The 23293-nt window shown below is 51.9% G+C and overlaps 1 protein-coding gene across 1 annotated transcript in view; it reads left to right on the top strand.

Moving 5' to 3' along the window:
* Window positions 1–19290, top strand: part of NR6A1 (nuclear receptor subfamily 6 group A member 1) — an 88755-nt gene extending 69465 nt beyond the window's left edge. Inside the window, 9 exon segments of the mRNA XM_086625459.1 lie at window positions 2226–2456; window positions 7048–7103; window positions 9092–9249; window positions 9971–10198; window positions 10921–11175; window positions 15707–15828; window positions 18032–18184; window positions 19203–19238; window positions 19241–19290. Of these exon segments, the coding sequence (XP_086481585.1) occupies window positions 2226–2456; window positions 7048–7103; window positions 9092–9249; window positions 9971–10198; window positions 10921–11175; window positions 15707–15828; window positions 18032–18184; window positions 19203–19238; window positions 19241–19290 (1289 nt within the window).
* The last annotated feature ends 4003 nt before the right edge of the window (window positions 19291–23293 follow it).

Below are 23293 nucleotides of genomic sequence, written 5' to 3'. Positions count from 1 at the left end.
ACTGCGATCCCCTCGTCACCTGGACACGTCGCCGTTGTGGCCGCTCGGGTGCTGTCTGGAAGGGCCCTTTGTCCCCGCAGAGGTGTGAGTGGCATGTGGGTCAGTCTCTCCTGCTCCTGCACCTGGCCGTACCCAAAGGAGCGGTGGCCATCGAGTGCCTTCATTCTGCACCTCGGGGCTGTCTCGGAGGAAGAGAAAAGCAGCTCCACTCCTCTCCTCCCTGGCTCTGCTGGTGAGGTCCAAAACTCCATGTGGTCTGGGCTGTCCCACTGTCCCCATCCCAAGGGACACCCGTGACTGCTTTGTGGTGTCTCCCCCAAGCACTGCCACATACTCCAGATTTCCCCATTAGAATCGTAGCTATTCCATGAGCTCCTGCAGCAGGGAAGTTTCTCCTCTGCGTTTTGAACAGTTCTCCATGGAGTAATAGCTCCCTACACAGCACAGCCCGTGTCTTTAGCTAAATGTCATGAAGTAGACACTGAAGTTAAACTCTGGGCACCCAAGGCTTACGGAGAACCTCCTGCAGCAGGGAGCTGCAGAGAACTATTGCCACCTCCTGAGTTCTGCTTTAGCTGTGGGCATCTCTGCCCGCCAGAGATGGTGTGGTTGTGCATTCAAGCCAAGAAATACCAGAAATAATCTGGTTTAACCAGCATCCCTAGGAAATGCGTGGCAGTGAAAGACAGAGGTGTGGTTCCAAACTGTTTCTCGATGCCTCTGCCTCGCTGGGCCAGGGTGACCTAGTCATCTGGGTAAAGATTATTTGACATTTGGGAAAGCAACCCCATGAAGTGTGCTGCAGGTTTCTGTGCACCCCTAAACCCACTTGAATGGTGCCCATCTGCGAAGCACAGCCTGTTTGCAGCTATGGGGATGTTCATGGGTTAAGACGCGGGTGGGCGAAGGCAGATTGGCCTGGCGTAGGAGGCGTTAAGCTGTTTGCCTGTGCTCAGCATCTGCTGCAGGAAAAGCTTCTGGTGCAACTTGCTGGCATTGTCTGCAGTGGAGCTGACTTCTAACACGACGCAAGGTTTGGGCCTCCCTGTGCAGGTGCCGGGTGATGAGGGTCCATCCGCGTTTCCCTGGGTCTCTGCAGCCATCCTTTCCTTTTCCCTTTCCGTGTGTCTATGGAGATCGCTGCCTCCTCGCAGGTTCTCGCTGAGCTCTGCATCCTCCCTGCTCGGTGTTGGAGGCGATGCTGGAGCCTTAAGATGCTGAATTTGATGTGACACCTCCTGTTGCTGGAGTCCTACAATGTACCTGCTCCAAGGGTCCTGTCCTGGCACTGGGACAGTGGGAGATGGAGCCTCCCCTTGCAGCCATGCGCTGCTGCTCCCCAGCGCTGTGCGACGGATCCGCGTGAGCCTGACGTCCGGCTGCCTCTTCCTCACACTGGCCGTGCAGAAACTCAAGGGTTTTCCTGCGGCGTGCGCGCAGCGGGTGCTGGCAGCACTGGGCACCGAGAGGAGCGTTCAGAGAAGAACCTGAAAATTGGGCGTAAAATAAACTTTGGGGGCAGCGCAGGGGAAAACATCAAAAAAAGTGGATGAGAAAACATCATCCATTTCTTTGCTCTCATCTCTGTTCTTCGTTAAGGGGATCCATAAGGTAGTGCCAGGGAAGCTGCTGGGGGCCTCGTTTGGCCCCGGGTGACAGGTTTGACCCCCCACCCGTGGAGGGAGCAGACCCTGTTTCGTGGCCAAGGCAGGTGCTGCAGCCAGGTGGCCTCTTACGGCGGTAACGTGTGCTCCTCACGACCTAAACGGCATTTCATTGCCCAAACTGCTGCCATTTCTGATAAATTGTGTGACTAAGGGCGTTTCTGAGAGGCTGTTTTTTAAGCAAACTTGGGTTTTACTCGTCTTCATTCTGCTTGCTGCTGTTGAGAATTTCTGGACTTAATACCCTGTGAATACGTTGAGTTGAAATGACTTTATTGGCGCTGGAGGCACTGGGTTTGTGGCAGACCCGTGGAGCTCCGGAGCTGGGGGCAAACCCCTCTGCACCCGTCGCTGTGCTGACCGGGTGCGGGTGGCGAGGAGCCTCGCGCCGGTGGCACCTCCGGCCGGCGGCGGTTCTGGGTGAGCACCTGTGCCACGCTCTGCTCTGCAGACATCTTTTGGGGCAGGCCACGGGGCACCGAGACTTGGTCAGTCCCTTCGGGAGAGTTTCTGGTTGCTCGGGGAAGCCGTGATCACAGAGCCTTTTGTCTTCTCTTCCAGATGAGCGGGTGGATCAGCGAACCTGCCTGATCTGCGGGGACAGAGCGACGGGGCTGCACTATGGGATCATCTCCTGCGAGGGCTGCAAGGGCTTCTTCAAGAGGAGCATCTGCAACAAGCGGGTTTACAGATGCAGTCGAGACAAGAACTGCGTCATGTCACGCAAACAGCGCAACAGGTGCCAGTACTGCCGGCTGCTCAAGTGCCTCCAGATGGGGATGAACCGAAAAGGTAAAGAGAACTGGGGTTTTTACTGGTGGAGGTGCAGACTGGGGCCAGTGTCAGCAGTGCATGCTGCCTTCCTCAGCTGCCATTTGGTATTGCAGTTCTGCCTCTCAAATTCTTGGTAAGAAAAGTGAAACTTCAGCAAAAATTGCGCATGGATGAAAAATTCTCCCTGGACTACTTCCTTACTGTATTGGAGGAAAAATCTGTAGGAATTGAAAGCATGTATAAATATTTGGAGAATTGGTCGTTATGATCCCCTTTTTTCAGGGAAGGTAACAGCTCGTTACTGTCCTTCCTGATGAATCTGTCCTTGCATTTACCCTGAGCAAATTGGTCACTATTTCTGTGCTTAAATACATGTACTAACGTGGCAAAAATGAATGCATTTAAGTGGGCTTTCAAAATCCCGGGAGATCTGAGTCAGACTTTAACTGTTTGTTGTGGGAGCTTAGACCTGCAGGTGCTGCCCAGTGCTAAGGTGGGAGGGTCTTCACTTACAGCCCCTCTCTGGCTGATGACACACGGCTCCCGGCAGCAGCGTGAGGAGCTGGGAAATGCCGAAGATGGTTTTGCCAGGTACGAGATCACTGAGGAGACAAGTGTGATCTGGGTTAGGGACAGCCACCCCTTCGTCCCCGCGTATGCAGCGGTGATGAAATGCTACAGTATCATCTCCAGGATGGAAAATCTTAAGTAGCTCAGAAATTAATAATAAAAAGACTGGGGTTTATTTTGGTGTTGTCTCTACTTTCACTCCAATTTTTTTGACTTTTTTATCTCTGAAAGTGGTATTACCCCTTACAAGTGGAGATTTCTTGGTTTAATGGCAGCAGACAGGACTCCGAGCAGAAGTGGGTGCTGCTGCTGTGCCGGGGCTGCTCGTGCTCCCCCCGGGACGTGCAGGTGGGACGGATGGGGGGCACTCCTTCCTGGCCACCAGACAGAAGCGTCATCTCACGTTTTTAAAATGTCTCTATTGATGCCTTTAGTGTCATCGTTCATAGGAAAGCCGCCTGTCAAAAGCACTAAAACTTCCATAAATTTACTGCAAATCCACCGAGAGCTTCCTTCGGCAGCGTGTCTCGGGGTTGCGATGGAGAGCTTAGCTCGGGGCTGCTTTGAGTGCAAAGTATCTTTGGGGGCTGTGTTTGACGGGGAGGGCAGCGGGTTCCCTGGCACCTCCTGCCTGAGGGGCCCGCTTCTGGGTGACCAGCAGCGCTGCCCGGGTTCCTTGATTCTTTTACGTAATTCTTTCAAGTTTGTTCTTTTACGTGTGAACCGCCCGGCGGGATTTTATAAATCGGGGAACATCGCTGACGTTTTCCGGGGCGCTCTCGGCCGCCTCTCTCCGGTGGCCGGAGCCCAGCGCGGCAGCCAGCGCCTCGGCGGCTCCTGCCCGGTGCCCGCCGCCCGGTGCCCGGTGCCCGCGGGGCCGGTGGCGGCGGGCACGGCTCACCCGCGGACACGGAGCGCCACCTGCCGGCCCCGCTGCGGCCCCGCTGCCGGGGAGCGTTGGGTTACGGAGCGTTTTCTTGCAGCCGTGGTGCCCCAATCCCCGTGTGATGGAGTTGCGAAGTTACGTCCTCCCTCGGACGAAAGACAGTTGGTTTTTAACGGAGGGAAGGCCCAGAGCTCAACGTTAAAAACGGCGTTTTTGGGGCTGTGGCTGCCGCGCAGGGCGGAGACGGGGCCCCTGGCAGCGTGTGCGCTGCAGCCATCCAGCCCCCCGAAGCCTTTTTGATGGGCCACCAGCAAAACCATTATCGTTGCAGATCTTGGCCAGGTTGAGCAACTAGCAAGGCTTCAAAAAATCCCATTTACGAGAAACATCTTGTGGCTGCCCCATCCCTGGAAGTGTTCAAAGCCAGGTTAGATGAGGCTTTGGGCAACCTGGTGTAGTGGAGGATTTCTCTGCCCATGGCAGGGGGGTTGGAACTAGATGATCTTTAAGGTCCCTTCCAACCTTGACCATTCTATGATTCATAGTGTGGTCTGAGAGGTCAGGGTGTTCAAAATCCAGGCTGGAAGCAGCAGGGAACAGCGCTGGTCCGTGAAGACTGGGCTTTGCAGTGGGACATGTTGGTATTTGCTGATACCCGAGTGAAGTATCACAGCAGATATGAGGATTGCCAAGCGCCTCCCAGGTGTGGGGTTTTTCTCCTGTTTAAGCTGGGAACAGTTGTAAGAGTTTGCAAAAATAAACAAGGTCAGTTTGCGTCCCGTAAATCTGGCTGTGGGATGCTGTGCCTGCAGGGTCTGGCGGGGCGGTCTGGAGAGCATCAAACCACTGACCAGCAGAGAACTGCTGGAGCAACAGGGACTGCATCGGGAGCGGTGGGATTCCTTTAACCTCCAGTCGTTGAAAAATACCCGCAGTCTTAAAGATAACATGCGTGAGCTTGGCTAACGCCTGGGACAGCTCTGGGGTAAATGGCACCCACTGCTCCAGGGACCTGCACAGCCCAACTCCGAGCCCCTCTTGAGGGTTTTACTGGGTTTGAGCTCAGGGTGCAGGAGCTCCTGCGAAGCGTTGCCCTCAGCAGTGCCTGGTTGTCTTTGCCAATTTGGAAGGCAGCTCATCGGAGCAGTTCGGCAGGGAGGGCAGCTCTGCCCGGGTGACAGGGGCTGAGGACGGAGCTGCGGCTGCGGGCGAGGCGGAGGGCTGCGGGGCACGGCAGAGCAGCCTGGGCACCAGCCTTGGCCCGTGGTTACGGATAACTGTAAACTCCACGGGGGCAGTTTGCCGAGGTGTTCTGTAAGGGGATGTGGACATGGAAAAGGAAGGTGGTAAGCCAGTATCTGCTACAATTACGCCTTGGAATCAAAAGATTGAGAGAATTCATGTCCGTGGCTCGTAGTGGAATTAGCAGAGAAGCTTTCCGAATCACAATTAGCAATAAAATATCTTGGAAAACTACAGAAATTCCCCCACATTTGGAAAACTGTTACTGTAGTTCCATTAAGTTAAAAAAAACTAAAGGCAATAACAGAGAGCTAACCATGATGCTTAGCTTTACGCCAGTCACGTTTTTTTACTGTGAAATGAATGTTTTTTGGAAAGAGCTTTCATAGAAAATAAACCACCTCATTTGTTAAAATGAGTGTGTTGTCTTGCTGTATCTTAAAGGATTTGTGTGACATAGAAGATGACCATAATGGTTTTATATCCTCTGTTCGTGGCTTCTCCAGTGTGCTTAATGACTGCTGCCGGGCATTTTAAATAAAAATACGTGCTGTTCTGTGGAGGTGAGGGGGTTTGCGTTAGAAGGATTAAAGCCGTACTGCTCATCTCGTAGCGTGTCGGAAGGTGCCGCAGGGATCGCGGTGCTGCTGGGCACGGACTGGTGGGGTGCAAATCACTGGGATGGTTTGTGTGGCGATTTGCACTGCTGGACTGCGAGTGTGCGCGTAGCTGAGCCCCGCTGCGCGTGCCTTGGGCGAGCACGCGTGCGGCACCGGGGAAGGCGGGGATGCTTTGAGCTGGGGAGATCTAAAACCATGCAGCAGTGTGCCTTTTGTGGTGCAGAAATTTTTCCGTAAATTTGGTGTCATTTTCTGTTTCTGGAGGGCCTCCTGCAGCCCCGTGTGCCGAGCAGGGTGAGGCCGGCCGGCAGCAGCAAGGTCACCGCGCAGCTGGGCAGAGCCTCCTGCCAAGTCTGGCCAGGTCGTGGTGGGAAAGAGATTGGGACCTGATAAACTGGGGGACTCAGACTGGGAGAGGAGGAGGCACACGAGGAGCAGGGTTGAGCCTCGAAGGCTGTCGGCTTCTGCAGAGCTGCCCTGCCAATAAAGGGAAGAGCAGGAGGGAGAGGAAGGTAGAGAAGCAGCTTCAGGATAATCTCCGTAGTTGGACTTCACTGAAGCTCCCTGGAAAGTGTTTGAAGAGCCTTAAAAATGCAGCTGCTGTATTGAAAAACGAGGCTGCCCTCCCAAAATGGAGCTGCATAGCTCGGTCTAGTAACTTGCATTTTAAACAACAGCTCTGCGCGCAGCCGGCTGGGTAGAACATGTGCCCTCCGTTTTCCGTGACAGCGGTAGGAGATCGGGCCCTCCGGAGTGCCGGCGGCGTTTGTCGTTCCGGCGAGGTGCTGTGCCGCCGTGTCGTGGCAGCGCCGGTCGGTGTCTCTGCAGGGGGGTCTGCCTCGGGGGGTGTCGCAGGGCGGTGGGCAGAGGGGTTAGAAACACCGGTGTGCCCATTGCAGCCGTGGGCATTCGTTGGGTTATTTCCAGGGGTGAAGTAGGGTTGCTTTGAGTGCCACTTCTCAGATTATTCTGGAATTAATTGCGATAAAGGACTTGATGTTCCTTCTTCACCTGTCCCTGAAACGTCACAAGAAGAAACTAAACTCCCTCAGTACCGCGTCCGGCCCCGCCGATGCGTGCTTGCCCTTCGGGGTGAGGATCACGGTGTGTACTGCTCGAGCTCTCCAGTGCCCTGGAAAGCACGGGAGGTTTCTGTGTAAACTGCTCTGATGAGCAAAATGAATCTTTTTAGGGTATAAAGATTTTTTTAAAAACAGCAGATACCTTCTTTTGTATTTCTGGGATACCAAACAGCAGCGTTCCTCACCAAGGTCTGGTTGTTTTCTTTCAGCAATCAGAGAGGATGGCATGCCAGGAGGCAGAAACAAAAGCATCGGACCTGTCCAGGTGAGCATGTCCGGCCCTTTCCCCACGGTTTCCTTCAGCTTTTGCTCTCCTGGCCATGGCACACGCCTCGCAGGTGGTGGGCTGGGACCGTGGCAGCCGCTGGGCGTGGGATGGGGCCAGGGTTCCTTTGGCTGAGCCTCTCTCAGCCCCACCTGTGCCTTCTGCAGGCGTAGCAGGGCTTTGGCACTCTGCAAGTGTTAGAAATACATCTCATGAACAGCAGGTTTGTAAATAAAGCTTGGCATTCGCTCGTCCCCGCAGGGGACACGGCGCAGTCCCGGGGTGCCCGTGAATCCGCGGGCACGCTCCGGCCATCGCGGCTCCCCGTCCTTTGTGAGCCGCACAAGGACGCCCGTCCCCTCGGCAGCTCCCAGTAAATCTCGCGGGCCGCCCGCTGCGGTTCCTTCAGCCGCGGCAGGCGGGGGCACCCCGTAAATGTCCGGCTGATGGATGGCACAGCTTGGCTGGAGGCGTCTTGTAAAGCGCGAGGTAATTCAGCACAGCGGCTCGTACCGCACGCGTGAGAAATGATGGCCCTTCCCAGCTCGCCTCTGGAAAAGAGCTCTTTTAAAAGTTTACTGTTTATTTTAATAAAGCAGAAATATCACTGAAAGCATTTTCTGTGCTACTTGCCTCAGTCCAACACCAAACCGTGAGCAGCCGCCAGCTGCCCTGCTCGCTCGGTGTCGTCCCTCCAGAGCGAAGCCAGGAAAAAGGCAGGAATTAGACGGCGCGGCCGTGCCCGCGGTCAGCATCAGGCAGAGCCTCGCTCAAACAAAAAAATCTGTTAGTAATGATGGAACATTTTCTGCTGTTTGCAAACATCATACTTGTAACAGCAATAGTTACTGGTTCTTGAAGCCTGTGTGGGTCTATTGAAGAACAGATTTAATTTCTGGCCAGGTAACAATTTTTGCTGCCTCTCTGAGCAATGTAGCTGTAGTAAACCAGCACCCTGTGCTAGCCCGTGCGGGCCCTTGCTCCTCTGGCACTCGTGTGGTCGGGCAGTGTCGGACCCTGGGTTATGCCAGCAACTCCGTTTCCTGGCGTGAGACTATTCAGCTATTGCACTCTTCAAGCTCACAGAGTTTTTCTGACACTACTGCAAGACAGGAATAAACTGTCAAAGCAACGTTTGGCTCTTGAAAGTGGTGTTCAGAGTTCAGAGCACTTTCTTGCAGCACGTTAACGTGAGGTCTTGCGATATTTTGTGACAGCCTCGCTAAGGGACATGCGTAGAATTAAAAAAAAAAAGAGGCCAGAAACTTTTGTGTTCCATTTTCCCTGCTACTGATGCAATATTTCTCCAGGAGCGTACCCAGCTCACTTTTGAAACTTTATGCTTAAGTGAACTCAGTTTTTGGTGTGTTTTTTTTTTTTAAGTCCAATTTATTTTCATATGTTTTACTCTCTAATACTCGTTTTAAGTATTAGATGCTTGATTGCTTCTTTAGGTGCCACCTGGTTCTTTTCTGGGGAGAAATAGTGAAGAGCAATTCCTGGTAAACAGTTTCCTGACTAATTTTCTATGTGTCACCTTGCCTCTCTCAGTTGCTTTATCAAACCAGAGCCTGCCCCACCTTCCATTTGCCTTTACCTCTGCCATGTACTGAGTGATGTTCCCGATGAACCAGCCTCAATTACTCCCAGGTTTTTCACTGCGTGACAGTGGCTGATTTACGGCTCGTTGCTGTGTGTGTTTGACATCATCTTTTCATATGTCCGTTCCTGTCTGCTGTGTTATCGTCACTTGAATTGTACTGCAGGAACGGGAGGTCACCACAATTAGCTGTAAATAGAATTTTTCATGTACGTTGCTGAACATAAAGGAAAGACATGATATCTGTGGAGTGGGAAGGCGTTTCTCCTGGTGCAGGGCAGCTTCAGCGCTGTTGGATGTGGCCGTACGGTCAAGGTGTTTGTGTACAGAGGCTCTGCCTTGTTTCTGTTCTCAGCTGAAGTAACCGTAATGGTCCTGTCTTTGGCAGATATCAGAGGAAGAGATTGAGAGAATTATGTCTGGGCAAGAATTTGAGGGAGAGGCAAACATGTCATGGAGCAACAACGGAGACAGTGACCATAGTTCCCCTGGAAATGGAGTTTCTGAGAGCAACCAGCCTTCACCTGTTTCTACTCCATCTTCAAGGTGGGAATGTGCTCCGGAAGAATTTCGTATGACAGTAATCTTGACTGTCTTTCCCCGAGTGATACTTTGGGTCAGTGTAGGAAACATACACCGTGAGTGCATCTTTGTGTAAACTGAGCGTACTGCAGGTTCTTACATCTCTAATTATGTTCTAAGAACGACAGCCACTGGGTTGGAAAGAGCCGAACTGGGCGGTGAAATGCTCACGAGCAAACGAAAAGAAAGGCGATATGGAGTTAAAATTATATTTAAAATACATCTCTTAATTTGCATTGTCATTTTTTTCTGCAGATCATGGAAACTTGATTATCTTTCACTTCTCATTCAGCATAAGCTCTTCTTCTGCACTGTGCTGAGATCTTGAAGACAAATTACTCTGTTTAGGTTGCTAATTGGTGGTGTTAGTACTGGCCCTTCAAGGGAGCAGGGCTGGAAATTCGCACAGTTGGGTTTCTGCCTTACTCCCCGAACGGCGGCTCCGCCGCAGATCCCAGATCTCCGTTGAGCGGGACAAGAGCCGGGCCAGGCTCAGCGTGGGCACGTGTAAGGCGTCTGGGCCGCACGCTCTGTTATTTCCAGGGTAGGGTTTAAATACAAAGGTGTTTTCCACTCTGTTTTCTTTCCTCCCTGTTTTTATTAACGTTCTGATGGAGCTGGATGCAATGTTTTAATGAATCAGGTGGAATTTTGGGAGTATGTTAAAAAGCTTTTCCTTTTCCAGTAGGTCCGTGGAGCTGAATGGATTCGCTGCACTCAGGGATCAGTATATCGGAACGCCGGTGTCCACGCACTACCAGTACCTCCCGCACCTTTTTAGCTATTCTGCTCACTCGGCTCTGATGCCCCCCCAGCCGCGCAGCCTGGACCCCCAGTCGCACAGTCTCATCAATCAGCTGGTGTCAGCGGAGGACCTGGAGCCGCTCGGCACGCCGATGCTCATCGAGGACGGGTGAGTGCGCGCGGCGCGGGGAGAGAGGCTGCCCAGAGCCCTGTGCTCCTGGCCAGCGTTCGGGTCCGGCTCTCCCATTCCGCACACGCGGCTCCACTTGCGCCACGGGGGCTGCCGACGGCGAGGGGGGCGGATGGGCGCGTGCGTTCACGGCCCAATCGGCACGAGGAGCACGTCCCCTGGGAGAAGATGCCGCCGTAGTGCAAGCAGCAAACCAGACCGTGTCCCCTGGGTGGCCTGTGCCCTTGCGTGGGGCTGGAGCTGGCGTGCACGGACCTCGCGTGGGGTTTCAGGCTCCATGGCCAGGCTGGGCCGGTGTGGGAGTGGGGTTCGGTGGGTTTCAGCCCTGAGATTGCGTTAACTGTACAAAAGGCCCCATAATAAGCACGATAGCTGGAAAAACACAGATGGGTGGAAAAAAGCTGGGTAGTCAATCCTTTGGCAAGAGCTGCAGAGCTGTTTCTGAGGCTGAGCTGCCCAGTGGGTGCTGGTGGGGCGGGTGACCCCAGGGGTTGGGCCAGTTCCCCTCGCAGCCCCCGACCGGGCAGGGTGGGTGCTGGCCGTCACGTCTCCCATCGCCAGGTGACACCCTGGCCACCAGCATGCTGGGCACTCAAACACAAATTCCTGTGGCCCTTGCCTTGCTTTTCAAGTGCCTCGTCAGATGATGTCATTCGATGTTGCTAATTGTTTTTATGCCTTCGTATTAACTGTGCCTGCAGGTATAAAGTGACTCAGGCAGAGCTGTTTGCGTTGTTGTGTCGTCTGGCGGATGAATTGCTTTTCAGGCAGATTGCTTGGATCAAGAAGCTGCCGTTCTTCTGCGAACTCTCCATCAAGGACTATACCTGCCTGCTCAGCTCTACGTGGCAGGAGCTGATCCTGCTCTCCTCGCTCACTGTTTACAGCAAGCAGATCTTTGGTGACCTCGCGGATGTCACCTCCAAGTACTCTCCCTCTGACGACGAGCTGCACAGGTGAGACGTTGGGCTGAGCCCGTGGGTGAGGGAGCAAGATCGAGAGATGGAGGAGCCATCGGGAGGATGGCAGTCGGGCGCGTGTTTCTGGCCCTGTGACCAACTAACCACCTCTCCTGGGATGGGTCACTTCACCTGTGGCTGTTTTCCTGTTCTATTTTTTAGGGAATGGTTGTTCCAGGCTTAGAAAGTACACCGTGGTTAGTCAGTGTTGAGTCAAAACTTCCCTCTGCAGGGGAAGGTGCATGGTGCCCCACAGTGCTGTTTGGAGTTCCCGTAGCAATGCTGTCATCCACCAGTGCAGCCCTACAAACCGCCGTTTTTTGTAGGGAGAGTAAAACTAACCAACACTTTGGGTAACCCTGAGATACAGAACGGAAGGTCTTATTTAAAAACCCTTTGGGCCAGTGGAAAGGTTGTTCCCAAAGCTGGTTGTCTGTATTATCAAAGTGTTCATTATTAATTGCTGTTTCATTGTTTTGATTACATAAATTTAAAGATGTTGCAACTTAGCTCTTGTTTTTTCCATGGTACATGCTATCTGATGCTCTGAGGAGCCTGCCTTTCATTTATCATTTTGGTCAGGGTGTTGATTTCTGGTTTGGGTGTTTTGTTTTGCAGTCTTGGTGCCAGACAGAGCCTTCTTTTGGTGGTAGACTCAAAATATTATGGCAGAATAGGTAGGATTCATGGAAACTGCTGCCCACCTTCCCTTTTGTCTGCCCCGTTTGCACTCTGCCCTTGCCCCAGTGATTTTGCAGGAGTCACCAGGGGATCTAAGTGTCTGGTAAGCAGAGATTTAAAATTCTGCTGTGGTCCTCAGTCATTGCAGAATCTAACGGTTCCCCGAGGTTCCTTTGTTTCTTCTGCTTTGACAACCAGAGGGGCTGGCTGGCTGCGACCTGGGCGGAGGAGCCGAGAGCTGGACCCCAGGTGTCTCATTTCCTGGGGTAGGTTCCTCCGCGGTGCTGTTCCACCCGGCCATTCATCGTGCATCTGGTGCTGCTCCTGCCAGGAACAGTGAGGGTCGTAGAGAGCCACAATAACACTTGTTCCTGCATTCAGCCATCCTTTTGTTGCTGCTGTCCTGGTCAGAGCCTCAAAAGAGAAGTGTTTGTTTCATTTTGGGTTGGCGATAAATACGAGCGAGAGGTAAGAAAACAAGACAAAGGAGGAATCCTCGCCCTTCAGAGAGTGGTGATTCAGAGCTGGTCGCCTCGAAAGTCCTTCAGAGAAGATCTGTGCACATGGAAGAAAATAGGTGTTGTTGGGAGCGGAATGTTTCTGTAGTCGCTTCTTCTGATTTAGCTTTTCAAGCATCATTAATTGTCATTAGTGACACGGGAAAACGCACCCCAACAAAAGCCATTTAGCGGGAAGTTGTGCAGACGGGGGGTCTCGAGCTGCGTGGCCCCCTCCCCGTCGTCTTCGTGGTCGTTCAGCCAGAGCTTGACTGTCAGTGGGCAGCAGTGGGATGGTTCGTGGGTGTCAGTCTCCCTGTCGCATTGTGGCGTAGCTGGTTCCTTTGGATTTGGGAGAGGCTCTTCCAGAGAGGTGTCTGACCTGTGGGTTTCCTCGAAGAGCCTCCGTTTCTTTGAGAGCTCTGGCGTTGATCAGTAGTGATGGCAAACCGAAGCTTGTTAGAGCTCTCAGGCAGCTGCAGAGATCTCGCAGAGCTGTGACAGTGTGGCCCTTTGGGGCTAATTTCTGTTCCGATGTGGCAAAATGACGGGAGCGATGCTAACGCTGAGGTGGGTGATGAGTAGAGGCATAGGATGAGCTCCCCAGCCCCTGTGTTTTATCACTTCTAACAACTGGCTAAATGTTCTGTTTGCCTGCTGGATCAAATGTTTTCTTTTATTCTGCCGCTTTTCTGGAGGTGAATATGAAATGAATAGATTCCTGACCTCCCCCAGCACTCCTGATAGCGCTTCCCTTCCCCCTCCTCCCTGGCTGATCCCGATAACTCCCAGGCAGAACTTCCCTGGTGTAAACTGCGAGGAAAAGTGTGTGGAGGAGTCAGTCCTCGAGAAGAAGTAGGGCTGTGAAAAACAGAACAGCTTTGTTTGAAAGGGGGAGGAAAGTATGCGCAGAAAAGTAAGACAGTTCAACTTCAGGAATGAGAGAAGAGCTCTCCTGGATTTATGAAGTGATGAGTGGCTGGTAAAAATGTGCATGCTCTAAAAACAATTAAACCCTACAGATGCCTGAGTGGTCTTTGTGCTCATTAACTTCTTGAGCTTTGCAGTCTTGCACCTGCAAGATTTTTAATGTCAGCTTGAGAGCAAGAAAACTTGTACGACTTTAGATTAGCCGGCAAGGCTTTCATCACTTACGATATTACTTTCTTGAAGAAGTGACCTGGAGTTCAGATAGCTTGTTTTCACTTCTCTGGGGTCAAACTCCACCATGCATTTTACAAATAACTTTGAAGTAAACAAACATACATGCCAAAATAAGGTATTATTCAGTGAAAAAGGTTCTATTTTCATTCTATTCGAAGATGGCTTTCTGGCTGGGCTCTTATTCTGTGTGCTGTACAATGCCAGACTGCAGCTGAAGCTTCCCGAAACACTTGTGTCCCTCTTCTGAGCGTTTTTGCAATACATGGTTTCTCTGAAACCGGGGGTGTTGCTGCGAGATGTGTTCCCAAGAGGCTGTTCTGTTGGCACGTGTGGGACAGTCCCGGAGCGTGCCCGTGGGCACCGTCAGCCCTCTGTGCCCTCCAGCTCTGCTTCTGCCTCTTGCTGACGCCACGGCTTTTCCGTGGTGCGTGTACCGGCACCGCCTGCAGCATGGGCACCACGTTCTGCACCCGCAGAATCTCCATCAGGCAACTTCCCAGGAGATTTTGGGGAGATTCACATTCCCTGTGCACCAGTGTGTCCTCTCCCGCCCACCTCTGTCACTGGCATCCCTCGGCGAGCGTGGATACTCGGGAAAACGCGCAGCTTGTTTCCACCGAATGACGTGGATCAGAAACGAGCGCGGCTCTGCCTGGTGAGATGCTCCAGGGCTGGTACGGATGGTGGATCCACATCCCAGCGGTGGATCCCTGACAGCCCACACCAGCAGCAGTGCTTTCCTGCTTGGATCTTGATACGCATTTATGAAGTGCAGTGAATCCTGCACATCCTATTGAAGGGGAGAGTTTGGAAGGGAACGGCAGGCGTTCTCCGACTGCGCGGCTCAGCCCTCGACCGCAGCCTGCAGTGTCCCTCCCTGCAGCGTTGGGTGTTGGCGGTTTCGTGCCTATTTGTATTTGTGAGCAGGATCCCAGCCTTCCGGCGGGATGTCTCACCCCAGAAGCTCTTGGCCGAGGAAAATTAACAGACCGTAGCGACCAGGCAATAAATACGGCTGTGTGGAAGTACAGGATCTCCGTGAGTCACTCCCGGGAATTTTGGGGAGGTGAGCTTCCTCACCTGCCCATCAGATAAATGAAGCGTGTGCCGCTGTTGTACGTGGGTCAGCCTAATTCCTCAGTGTTTGAAACAAGGCTGTTTCCAGCGGCGCTCCGTGATAGGAGAAGCGGTAGGTGCTCCTGCCGTTGGAAACAGCCGTTGCTGCGGGAGGCAGGGTCTGGGCTCTGCGGTCCTGTGCCCCTGGAGCAGCCCAGCCTGGGTGCTGCTCCGCTCAGCTGGCACGTCGAAATGCGCCGTGTGGAGCCAGAGCCTGGGGATCGCGCTGATCCTACGGGCAGCAGCTGAAATTGATTTACCAGCTTTGCAGAACGGAGGGGTTTCTTTAAAAACCCAGCACCGTGAATGCTGGGTGGGCTGTTTGTTGCACAGCAGCACCAATCCCAGATTTCTCCGGCAGGGGTGCGGGGTGCTGGGCAGCTGCGGGGGACACGTCCAGCCCCCGAGGACGTGGGGGCGTTTGTGCCGCGGCCGGCGCGGGATGCGCTGGGCTGCTGCAGGTGGTGGGAAGCACAAACCGAAGGAAGGTGCGAGGCGGTGGGGGGTGGGAACACGTGAACGCTGCTGGGGTGGCTTGTCCAAGGATTGCTGGGGGTGCTTTTATCCTGCAAGAGCATCCAGCCCGAGTAAGGTGCGGCGCTGCGTGACGTGTGAGCTGCTTTCTGCCGTGGGTAGCGGCAGTGCAGCACCCGGCAGACGGGGGTGCCATCTGCCCCTTGCCTCTGGCAGGACAACGGCTGTTTTGCAGGATGTTTTCATGTCCTGCAAGGCCAAGTACTGCTCCACATTTCTATGAACTCTCCTCTTGTTCGCCAAACTGCTCAGTGAAACCTCCTGTTGGCCCAGCGAAGTGCAAAGGCACAATGCTCATGGAGACCTGGGGAAATGCAGGTGCAGAGAGGCAAAGCAGCGTGCCCACAAGCACACAAGTTTTTGCGTGTTCCCAGCTCCATCAGACCTTTTCCTCTGCAGGCTTCAAGCAGTTTTGATGGCAGTTTTTTTTTAATTCCCTTGCAAGATGTTAAAATCTCTGAAGTTATTGTAGTAAGCTTCTTGTCTTTCTTGTACGGACGTCCTGTACGCGTTGATGTGTGATCTCTGTCCTCCAGATTCAGTGAAGAGGGGATGGAGGTGATGGAGCGGTTGATCTACCTCTTTCGCAAATTTAACCAGTTGAAGGTCAGCAACGAGGAGTACGCGTGTATGAAAGCCATTAACTTCCTAAACCAAGGTGAGTTGATGAAAAGAAGGTATGGGTGGGTCCCACTGGAGAAATTCTTTGAAGCGCTCTGAGCCGTCTTTGCTTCCCTGATGAGAAATGGGAGGAAGGGCTCCGAGACCCGCAAAGAGGCTCCAGCTCTGAAACCTCTCTGTAGGCATTTTCCGTCGTGCAGACCGCACGCTGTGCGGAGTGGGATACTTGGGTACCTGCGGGAGGAGGGTCTGGAAGTGAATTAATTCATTTTAGGCAATTTTTATTGCCTTTAACTATAGACACCAAGCACAGTAAGTGTGTCATTTTGCACACGTACCAATGGTACCGATGCCAGAGTAGGAGCAGAGCAGAGAGGCCAGTGACACCTTTCACCATGAGGTTTGGGTGAGTGATGACTTACCAGCTGCTAATGAGCTTTTCCTCAGGCAAAGATGGGTCATCTAAAAGCAGTATTGCTTTAGGTAACTGTTCAGGCGATTAGCTAAATGATGCTTTAAAACCAGTTAATTTGCATGGCTTTTTTTTCCTGAAGTAAGCACTGAGTATTTGCATAACAACCTTCCCAAGATTCCTGACTAGAAAGTGTATTTGTTGTTTTTTCTGCTTTAAAGGCTGAATTTTAAAAAACAATCCTCCCTTTTTTTAGAGCTTTTCTGACTCTTTAAAATATTTACCTTCAGGATATATACTTAGGTCACCTGGTTGGCTTCCTACTATTTAGATTCTATACCCAGTGCTGGCTCTTTAAAGTGAAAAGGAGTCATGAATGAAGTATTTATGTGCAGGCAATGGATTCTGCCTAAGAAGGGACTGACCCCAGACGTTTGTAAATCTGTGCAGAGTAATTCTTCAACATGTGGGAAGATCCTGGTTGTTTGCTAACAACCGTAGTGGGCTGAAAGAGATTGGAATAGCTGGGGTTTGTCCTCAGCAGGGCTGTCCCTGTCTCCACTCCTGTACGCTGTCTCCATCCCCTGCTGCAGATCCCCTTCCCGGCTGGTCGGAACGGTGCCGGTGCCGGTGTCGGTGCAGTCTCTGCGGGCCTCGTGGGATGTTTCTTCATGTTGTAAATGAAGAAAACCGTTGAGAGGCAAATGCTTAATGGCTGGTGTTCAGCTGTAATTTTGGAAATAAATGTCCCCGAAGTCTTTTGTACTGTGAAAGATAGTTGCAGTCTGTAAAAATGTGCTGCAGGCTCTGTCCTCCCCCACTCATTTCCAGCAGGAGATAGTGCTGACACTTCAATCCGTGCCGGGCTGAGGTTCCGGTTTGCTTCCCTGGGCAGTTTCCTGACACTGGATAATGCACTTCTCGAGCTGTCTCCATTGTTTTCCAAAATGTATTTTCATTAACTTCCTGTCTTCTTTTATTTTTAGTTGAAGTTTGCAATTTTTTATGTGAAATACCTGAGAATTATTTTTAAAAGTCAGCTTTTGGGCAGTAGATAAATGTCTCTTCCGTCAGATGGTCTTACAATAGTGAGCCGGCACCGACGGTCCACAGCTTCCCTGCCGCACCGCGCTGGATCCTTCCCAGGACCCCAGCAGCGTGCCGATGCCGCGGATCGCGCCGAGGGGAGGCAGCGGGCCTTCCTGCCAGTTTGATGGCTTGGAAACGTCCGTTTTTCCCTTGGTGTGTGTTGCCTGACATTGGCAAAGCTAAATTTAAAAATAAGAAGTTGACAAGCTTGTAAAGCTCATATGACATAATTCGTAAGCAGATGGGGAGAAATATGATGATACCTTGAATTATAGAGTTGAGCGCTTTCCTCAGCCGAGATGATGTAGCTAAAATCAACGTGTTTCTGTCTGAGGAAGTATTACGCTGGATCCGCCGCGAGGACTAAGCCTTGACATGCAGCTGCTTCCCACCCGGCCGGTGGGATTTAAGGTTGCTGGAGGTGTTATCTCCAAGAGCATCCATTGAGCTCTGCAGATCAGCGGCTTAGGATGTGAGCTGTTCTCATCCTGCTCTTTCGTGGAAGGAAATCCTGTACCCGGGCACGCGTGTAAGGGGCAGCCACGACGCCGGCGCGCCGGGAGGGGAGGCAGGAGTTTGAGTATTTGTCCACTCGAAGCCAGTCCCCAAATCAGGGACCCAGCTTAGAGTTTTAGCAATCAGTTTGTCTTTCCTGAAGAAACGGTGATAAGTGCGGGTCTGCTGCTCTTCTTGGGTGTTTTCATCATATTTTCATTACTCTAATCGCGTTCGCTTTCAGACATCCGGGGTCTGACCAACGCGTCCCAGCTGGAGCAGCTGAACAAGCGGTACTGGTATGTTTGCCAGGACTTCACGGAGTACAAATACCCACACCAGCCAAACCGTTTTCCGGATTTAATGATGTGTTTGCCAGAGATACGATATATTGCAGGTAACTTTTTGAGATCTTCTCCCACTGGGATCAAGTGCAAGCTACGGAATTTTCTTCTAAAAGAAAATTAATTTGTAACAGTGAAATTTGTCTCGACTTTGCTGGAGGATGTTTGTGGGGGACCTTTTCCTGTCAAAGCTTCTCACCCACCTTTGAGCCGATCTCCCGTCACCCGTAGCTCACCCAGCCAGCCCAGCTCTTGTCCCTGTGATGCTGGTGGATGCACCATTGCATCCCGCTCCCGAGTCCCCTGCTCCCAAGAAGACGTGCCTTGCTCTGACCTGCCACCCTTGGAGTGCTTTGGTTGGGTTCTCGTTTTACTTCCTTCCTTTCAATCCCAACTCGAAGGCATTTTGTCTCAAAAGGGTGTAATCCTGGCTCGAGCAGTTATCTCATAAGAAAGAGAGAGATCTCTGAAATGCCACGTAATTAAGGAGCAGATGATGAGCAGAGCGGTGGGCGGTTCTGCAGCGTAACCCTCAGGCTTTGGCTCATCTGGAGCTCTCAAATCCGCAGGTGAATTTTCAGATGCAGTGATTTTCAGATCACTAATTGCATCTGCCAGGTCTGGTGTTACTAAAACATTGTTTGTTCCTGAACGTTAGGGCAAAGGGAGATACTCGCCTCCCCGCGTCAGGGCTCCGTGTGCTTCATCCCACTGCGTCGTAACGAACTGGATAATGATCACGGAGTAGCTCTCCTAATTTACTCATTGAAATCAACAAGGGAGTTTGAGGAGAGATGGGATTTAGTCTTTCCCAGTTTCTATAAATACTGCACCATTGTGGAGAAATCATTTTGATCTGACTTGGCCCATTTATTTACCTTTGATTCAGTAAATAATAAATCCTGTTGTGTCCAAATGAATATCAAATGTCTAATGTAGCAGTGGGATGATTAACTGTTTCTCTGAGAGGTTCAAGGTAAAACCATCTCCAGCGTCGCTGGCTTAAGTGTCTCTGAAATCTGATTCAGGAGTGGCTGCTAATTCTGTTTTGTTTTTTTTTTTTCTCACCAGGAAAAATGGTGACTGTCCCCCTGGAGCAGCTGCCTCTCCTTTTAAGGCCGTTCTGCATTCCTGCAAGACGAGCGTGAGCAAAGAGTGAGCCCCGCACGCCCCGGCCGGTGCCTTACGCTGTGCCTCAGGCAGGGAGCTGGCTCACCCCGGCAGAGGGGCAAACGCGACCCGGGCAGGAGACGGGGCAGCGGGCGTCCCTGCCATTGTAGCAAGAATCTTTTTTGTTTTGTTTTTTGGTTTTTTTTACTCTTTTTCCTATATATTTATTTCACGACAGAGTTGAATGTATGATCTTCAACACGATGCACATGGTTCTGTATGAATGCAGCAGATGCATTCTCCAGCGGTTTACAGAATGTGAAGATGTTTAATGTTAGGGTGTTTGTTAGGGTTAGTTCTTTTGTATTTTGGGGGCTGGGGACCGAGATGACTAAGACTACCTCAAGGAGAAGATGCTGTTCGCACACTGCTCTTTCCATGATTTGTATCCAAAAGCGTTTGTCGTAGAGAGCAAACGGCCTCACCGCCTCGACAGAGCTGTTAGTATCCCAAATGGACGGTTTTGGAGAAGTGGGGGTTAGAGAAGTGCCAAGCTTTTTGTCTTTAAATGTAATAATAATTCCAAAAAGGCAAGGGGTGGAGAAGGAGGAAGAGTCTGTCTAGGCAGTCGGTTTATTTTCCGCTAGCAGTTTTCGGATGCAGGTGGTAGCTCCCGCGGTTTCCTCGAGTCCTGCCCCAGCGGGACCGCAGGGTCCGCGCGGCGCGAGGGTCTCGCTGCCCCGACCCCTCCTGGGTGCTGCGGGCGCGGGCTCTGCCCCCAGCCCCAGCCGTGCCAGCGGGCCCCTCGCCGTCGCTGCACCTTCCCATTCCACCGAAATGGCGTTGCTGCGTTGCGGCGGGTTCCTGGCGTTACGCAAAGGGACTCATCTTGCTGGAGAACCGCGAGTAATTTCTCATCGCTTCCTTAACATCCATTTTAGGTTCACAAAAGCAGGAAAAACCTACTTAGAGAAGAGGCAGGATTGCCTCTTTTAGCGTGTTCCTCCCAAGGTGGTATCTGGCTGCGGAGGAGGCTTCTGCATTGCAGCAATGCCAAGCAGCCCGTTTCTGGGCACAGTTAACGTACCCTGTGGTTAAACGTGACCTGTGTAATGGGGTGAGGGACTCAGTGTCCTCTGGCATACCTTTCTCTGCTGGATTCGGGGAACGCGTGATCCATAGTTGTGTCCTGCCAGGACTGTTCTGCTGCTTGTGGAATCCCTTCTTACCAGGAAAAACAGTATTAATGCAGTACTTGGTGAACTGCTCTGTCCTAGGTGTTGCAAGGCTTGGATTTTCCATCTTGCAACCTCCACGCCACTCCACTGTATGGAGAACGGGTTTAATGGTAACTGGTTAGCTGTCTGAGGAATTGCTACGTGCTGGTGTTGATCTAAACTTGGGAATTCTCTTGAGTAACCTCATGGCTTCCTGCTCGTGGTGGTGGTGGGGAGGTTGGATGAGATGTTCTTGTTCTCATCTCCTTCATTAAGAATTCACGTTTGAAGGCTCAGTTGCTCTCCTAGGCAGCCGTGTCGCCCTGGCTGGATTCCCTTCCCTGTGCCCTTAGATAGGAATCTGATGTTTGTGTAGCAAGAAGGTTCATCAACAAATGTTCGAATGCTGTTTTAAAATTGTTTTGGGAAACAAATTCTGTTTCTTCAGGGTAGGAGGGACCAGTTGCTACCTTTTGGTCTCGTCCTGGTGACGGCGGTGTGGCACGAAATGGGTACTGCTCAGAGGTACTGAAGCTGCTGTGAGATGAATGTGATGGTGAACAGGAGGAAAATCTCATTTCCCAAAGTCGTCTTTCCTTCCCCTTCACCCAGCGGGCGCTCCTGCCCGCAGTTGCAGCCCGAGAGACGCTGTGACCCACCGCCCGGGCACAGCTCTGGGTTAGTCCACAGCTGTGCCACGTCCCGGGTGCTGACCGCTGTGGTCAGACCTCTCCTCGGAGACCCGCTGCTGGCTGACCGCGGACCCGCGGTGGCATCGCCGCCTCCGCAGTCCCGCTTGGGCATCTTCCAGCTTGACGGTTTCCCTTTTCCGAAAGTCCAGTAGCTGCTCATTTTTCATTATTTAAATAGGATGTTACGGGTAACAGCTGCTGGGCCCGGCAGCGCTTCGGCTTGATGGAGCTTCACAACCCAAGGTGGTTCCGTCAATCTCGTTTACTTTCCGACCGTACAATGAGACAAGCGCGTGTTTCTCAGGAAAGCCCTCGCATACAGCCTATACCTCAAGTGTAAACGGGAAGATTTTAGTGTGTCTGTTTGTAAGTTAGAAAGTATTTCTCAGCTTTTGAGTTTAATTTCCAAATAGCTTAATATGATCTTTTTATTACGGGTTATCTTCTGGCTTGCTGTTTTATACACTCAAGGAATTGTTAAAATTGCATAGGAGTAATTTTATTCTACAGTTACTGGATTATTATAATCTGTTGATGAATAAGAGTTTGTTTGAATTAGTGTACATAAAAGCGGTCATCTGATTCCAAATACCCAACAAAAAAAATCTGTTAGATTTTCCATGTTTATCCAAAATAGACTCCCAAGACCAATGCTGTGCCGCCACCACCAAAAACCCCAAAGTCGTCGATGATGACGAATGGACAAGAATGCTCTGCTTTCTGTTGTGTAAAGCAAATTTTACAAAGGTTGGTTGGCGGCAGCATCCGTTAACAAGTGACCCGTTTGTCGTAGGGAGTAGAAAAGCCTTACTAAATGGACGAGTAAGGAAGGAGCTAATACACCGACCCAGAACCTCGCTCACTCGACAGTCATTCTTAATATCTTCTGCACCAAGTCCTCTAATGACTTGTATTTTTTAAACAGGGTAAAGTGAATGTGTTGCATTGCGAACTCAGGTATTAGGAGAAGGTAGGAACGTAGGTAGAGACGTAGAGACGTTAGGTCAGTCACTAGATGTATTTGTGAATTTGGTTTGAAGGACACCCTGAAAAGGTTGGAATTTTTGTTCCATTCTTCACGTAACATTCGGTTTACAGGGACTCATATTTTATTTGTGCTTAATGCTGGTAGGGAGAGGTTCATTATCTTTGGTGTCTATCTGCTCTTGCTTTTCTGACCTTCTGTCATAGAAGAATCAATCAACAATAATAGTCTTTGGTAGAATTTTCTGCCATGACAAGTCAATTTTTATCCCCGATTTGAAAGATAAATTGGCTGACTGACCCCCTCCTCTCCTTCATGGCGTTTGTGCAGATGGAAAGCTGAAGAGTTACTTTTAATCCGCACAGGGATTCGGGACATAAATTTGAAGCGCTCAGGCTCACGTATTCAGAGGGACTCTGCCGAGGCGTCCGCGGTGCCGTGTCGCAGCTGGAAGCTCATCTCCCCGTACGGAGACCTGAGCAGGAATTGCTGCTGGCAGCTGGCAGGGCTGAGTCCCAGCTCGGGTGGCAGGAGCCCAGGACCTGAGCGAAAGCTTTTGGAAAGTGAATGGGTTGGTTTTTTCTCCCACTGCCTGCCTTTGGGTCAGGCTTCCGTGCCCCGAGCTGAGCCTTGGCCCCACCGTGTCCTCGTCCTTGTTGTGCCCGGCCCCCGGGAGCATGAAACTGGTGGGCTCTGGGCACGGCAAAATTGATGCAGCAGGAGCAAACTCTGCAGCCGTTTTGCATCCACGTTAGCTGCTGTCTAATCGTTCCTAACGCCCGGGGCACTCCGCTTCCTCCCCTCCCGCCTGCCCGCCCGCAGAGCTGCGGGGGCACCGCTTGCTTGAGCCACCCATCGGGTGCAGCTCTGGAATTTTCTGTAATTCTGAAATCCTGAGCTTTCGCCGTCTCCCGTCACACAGACCAAAGGGGGAACGCGGCGTTTTCAGAGCAATGGGTGCAAACCGGTCCGTGGGATGGCCAACTGCGGGGCAGCCCGTGCTGGCGAGCCACTGCCCCAGCAGCACCAGTTTTCTTAGGGCTCTGGTGTTGCTTCGAGCGAGCCTACGAGAGCGAGCAGTGCCAGTGGTGCCCGCAGAGCGAGTGGTGCCAGCAGAGCGAGTGGTGCCCGCGGAGCTCCCAGTCGCCCTGGCATTTC

The sequence above is a fragment of the Tauraco erythrolophus genome, chromosome 22 (genome assembly GCF_009769465.1).
Source record: "Tauraco erythrolophus isolate bTauEry1 chromosome 22, bTauEry1.pri, whole genome shotgun sequence".
In the NCBI taxonomy this organism is placed as follows: Eukaryota; Metazoa; Chordata; class Aves; order Musophagiformes; family Musophagidae; genus Tauraco; species Tauraco erythrolophus.
This window is presented reverse-complemented; position numbering and strand designations above follow the sequence as displayed.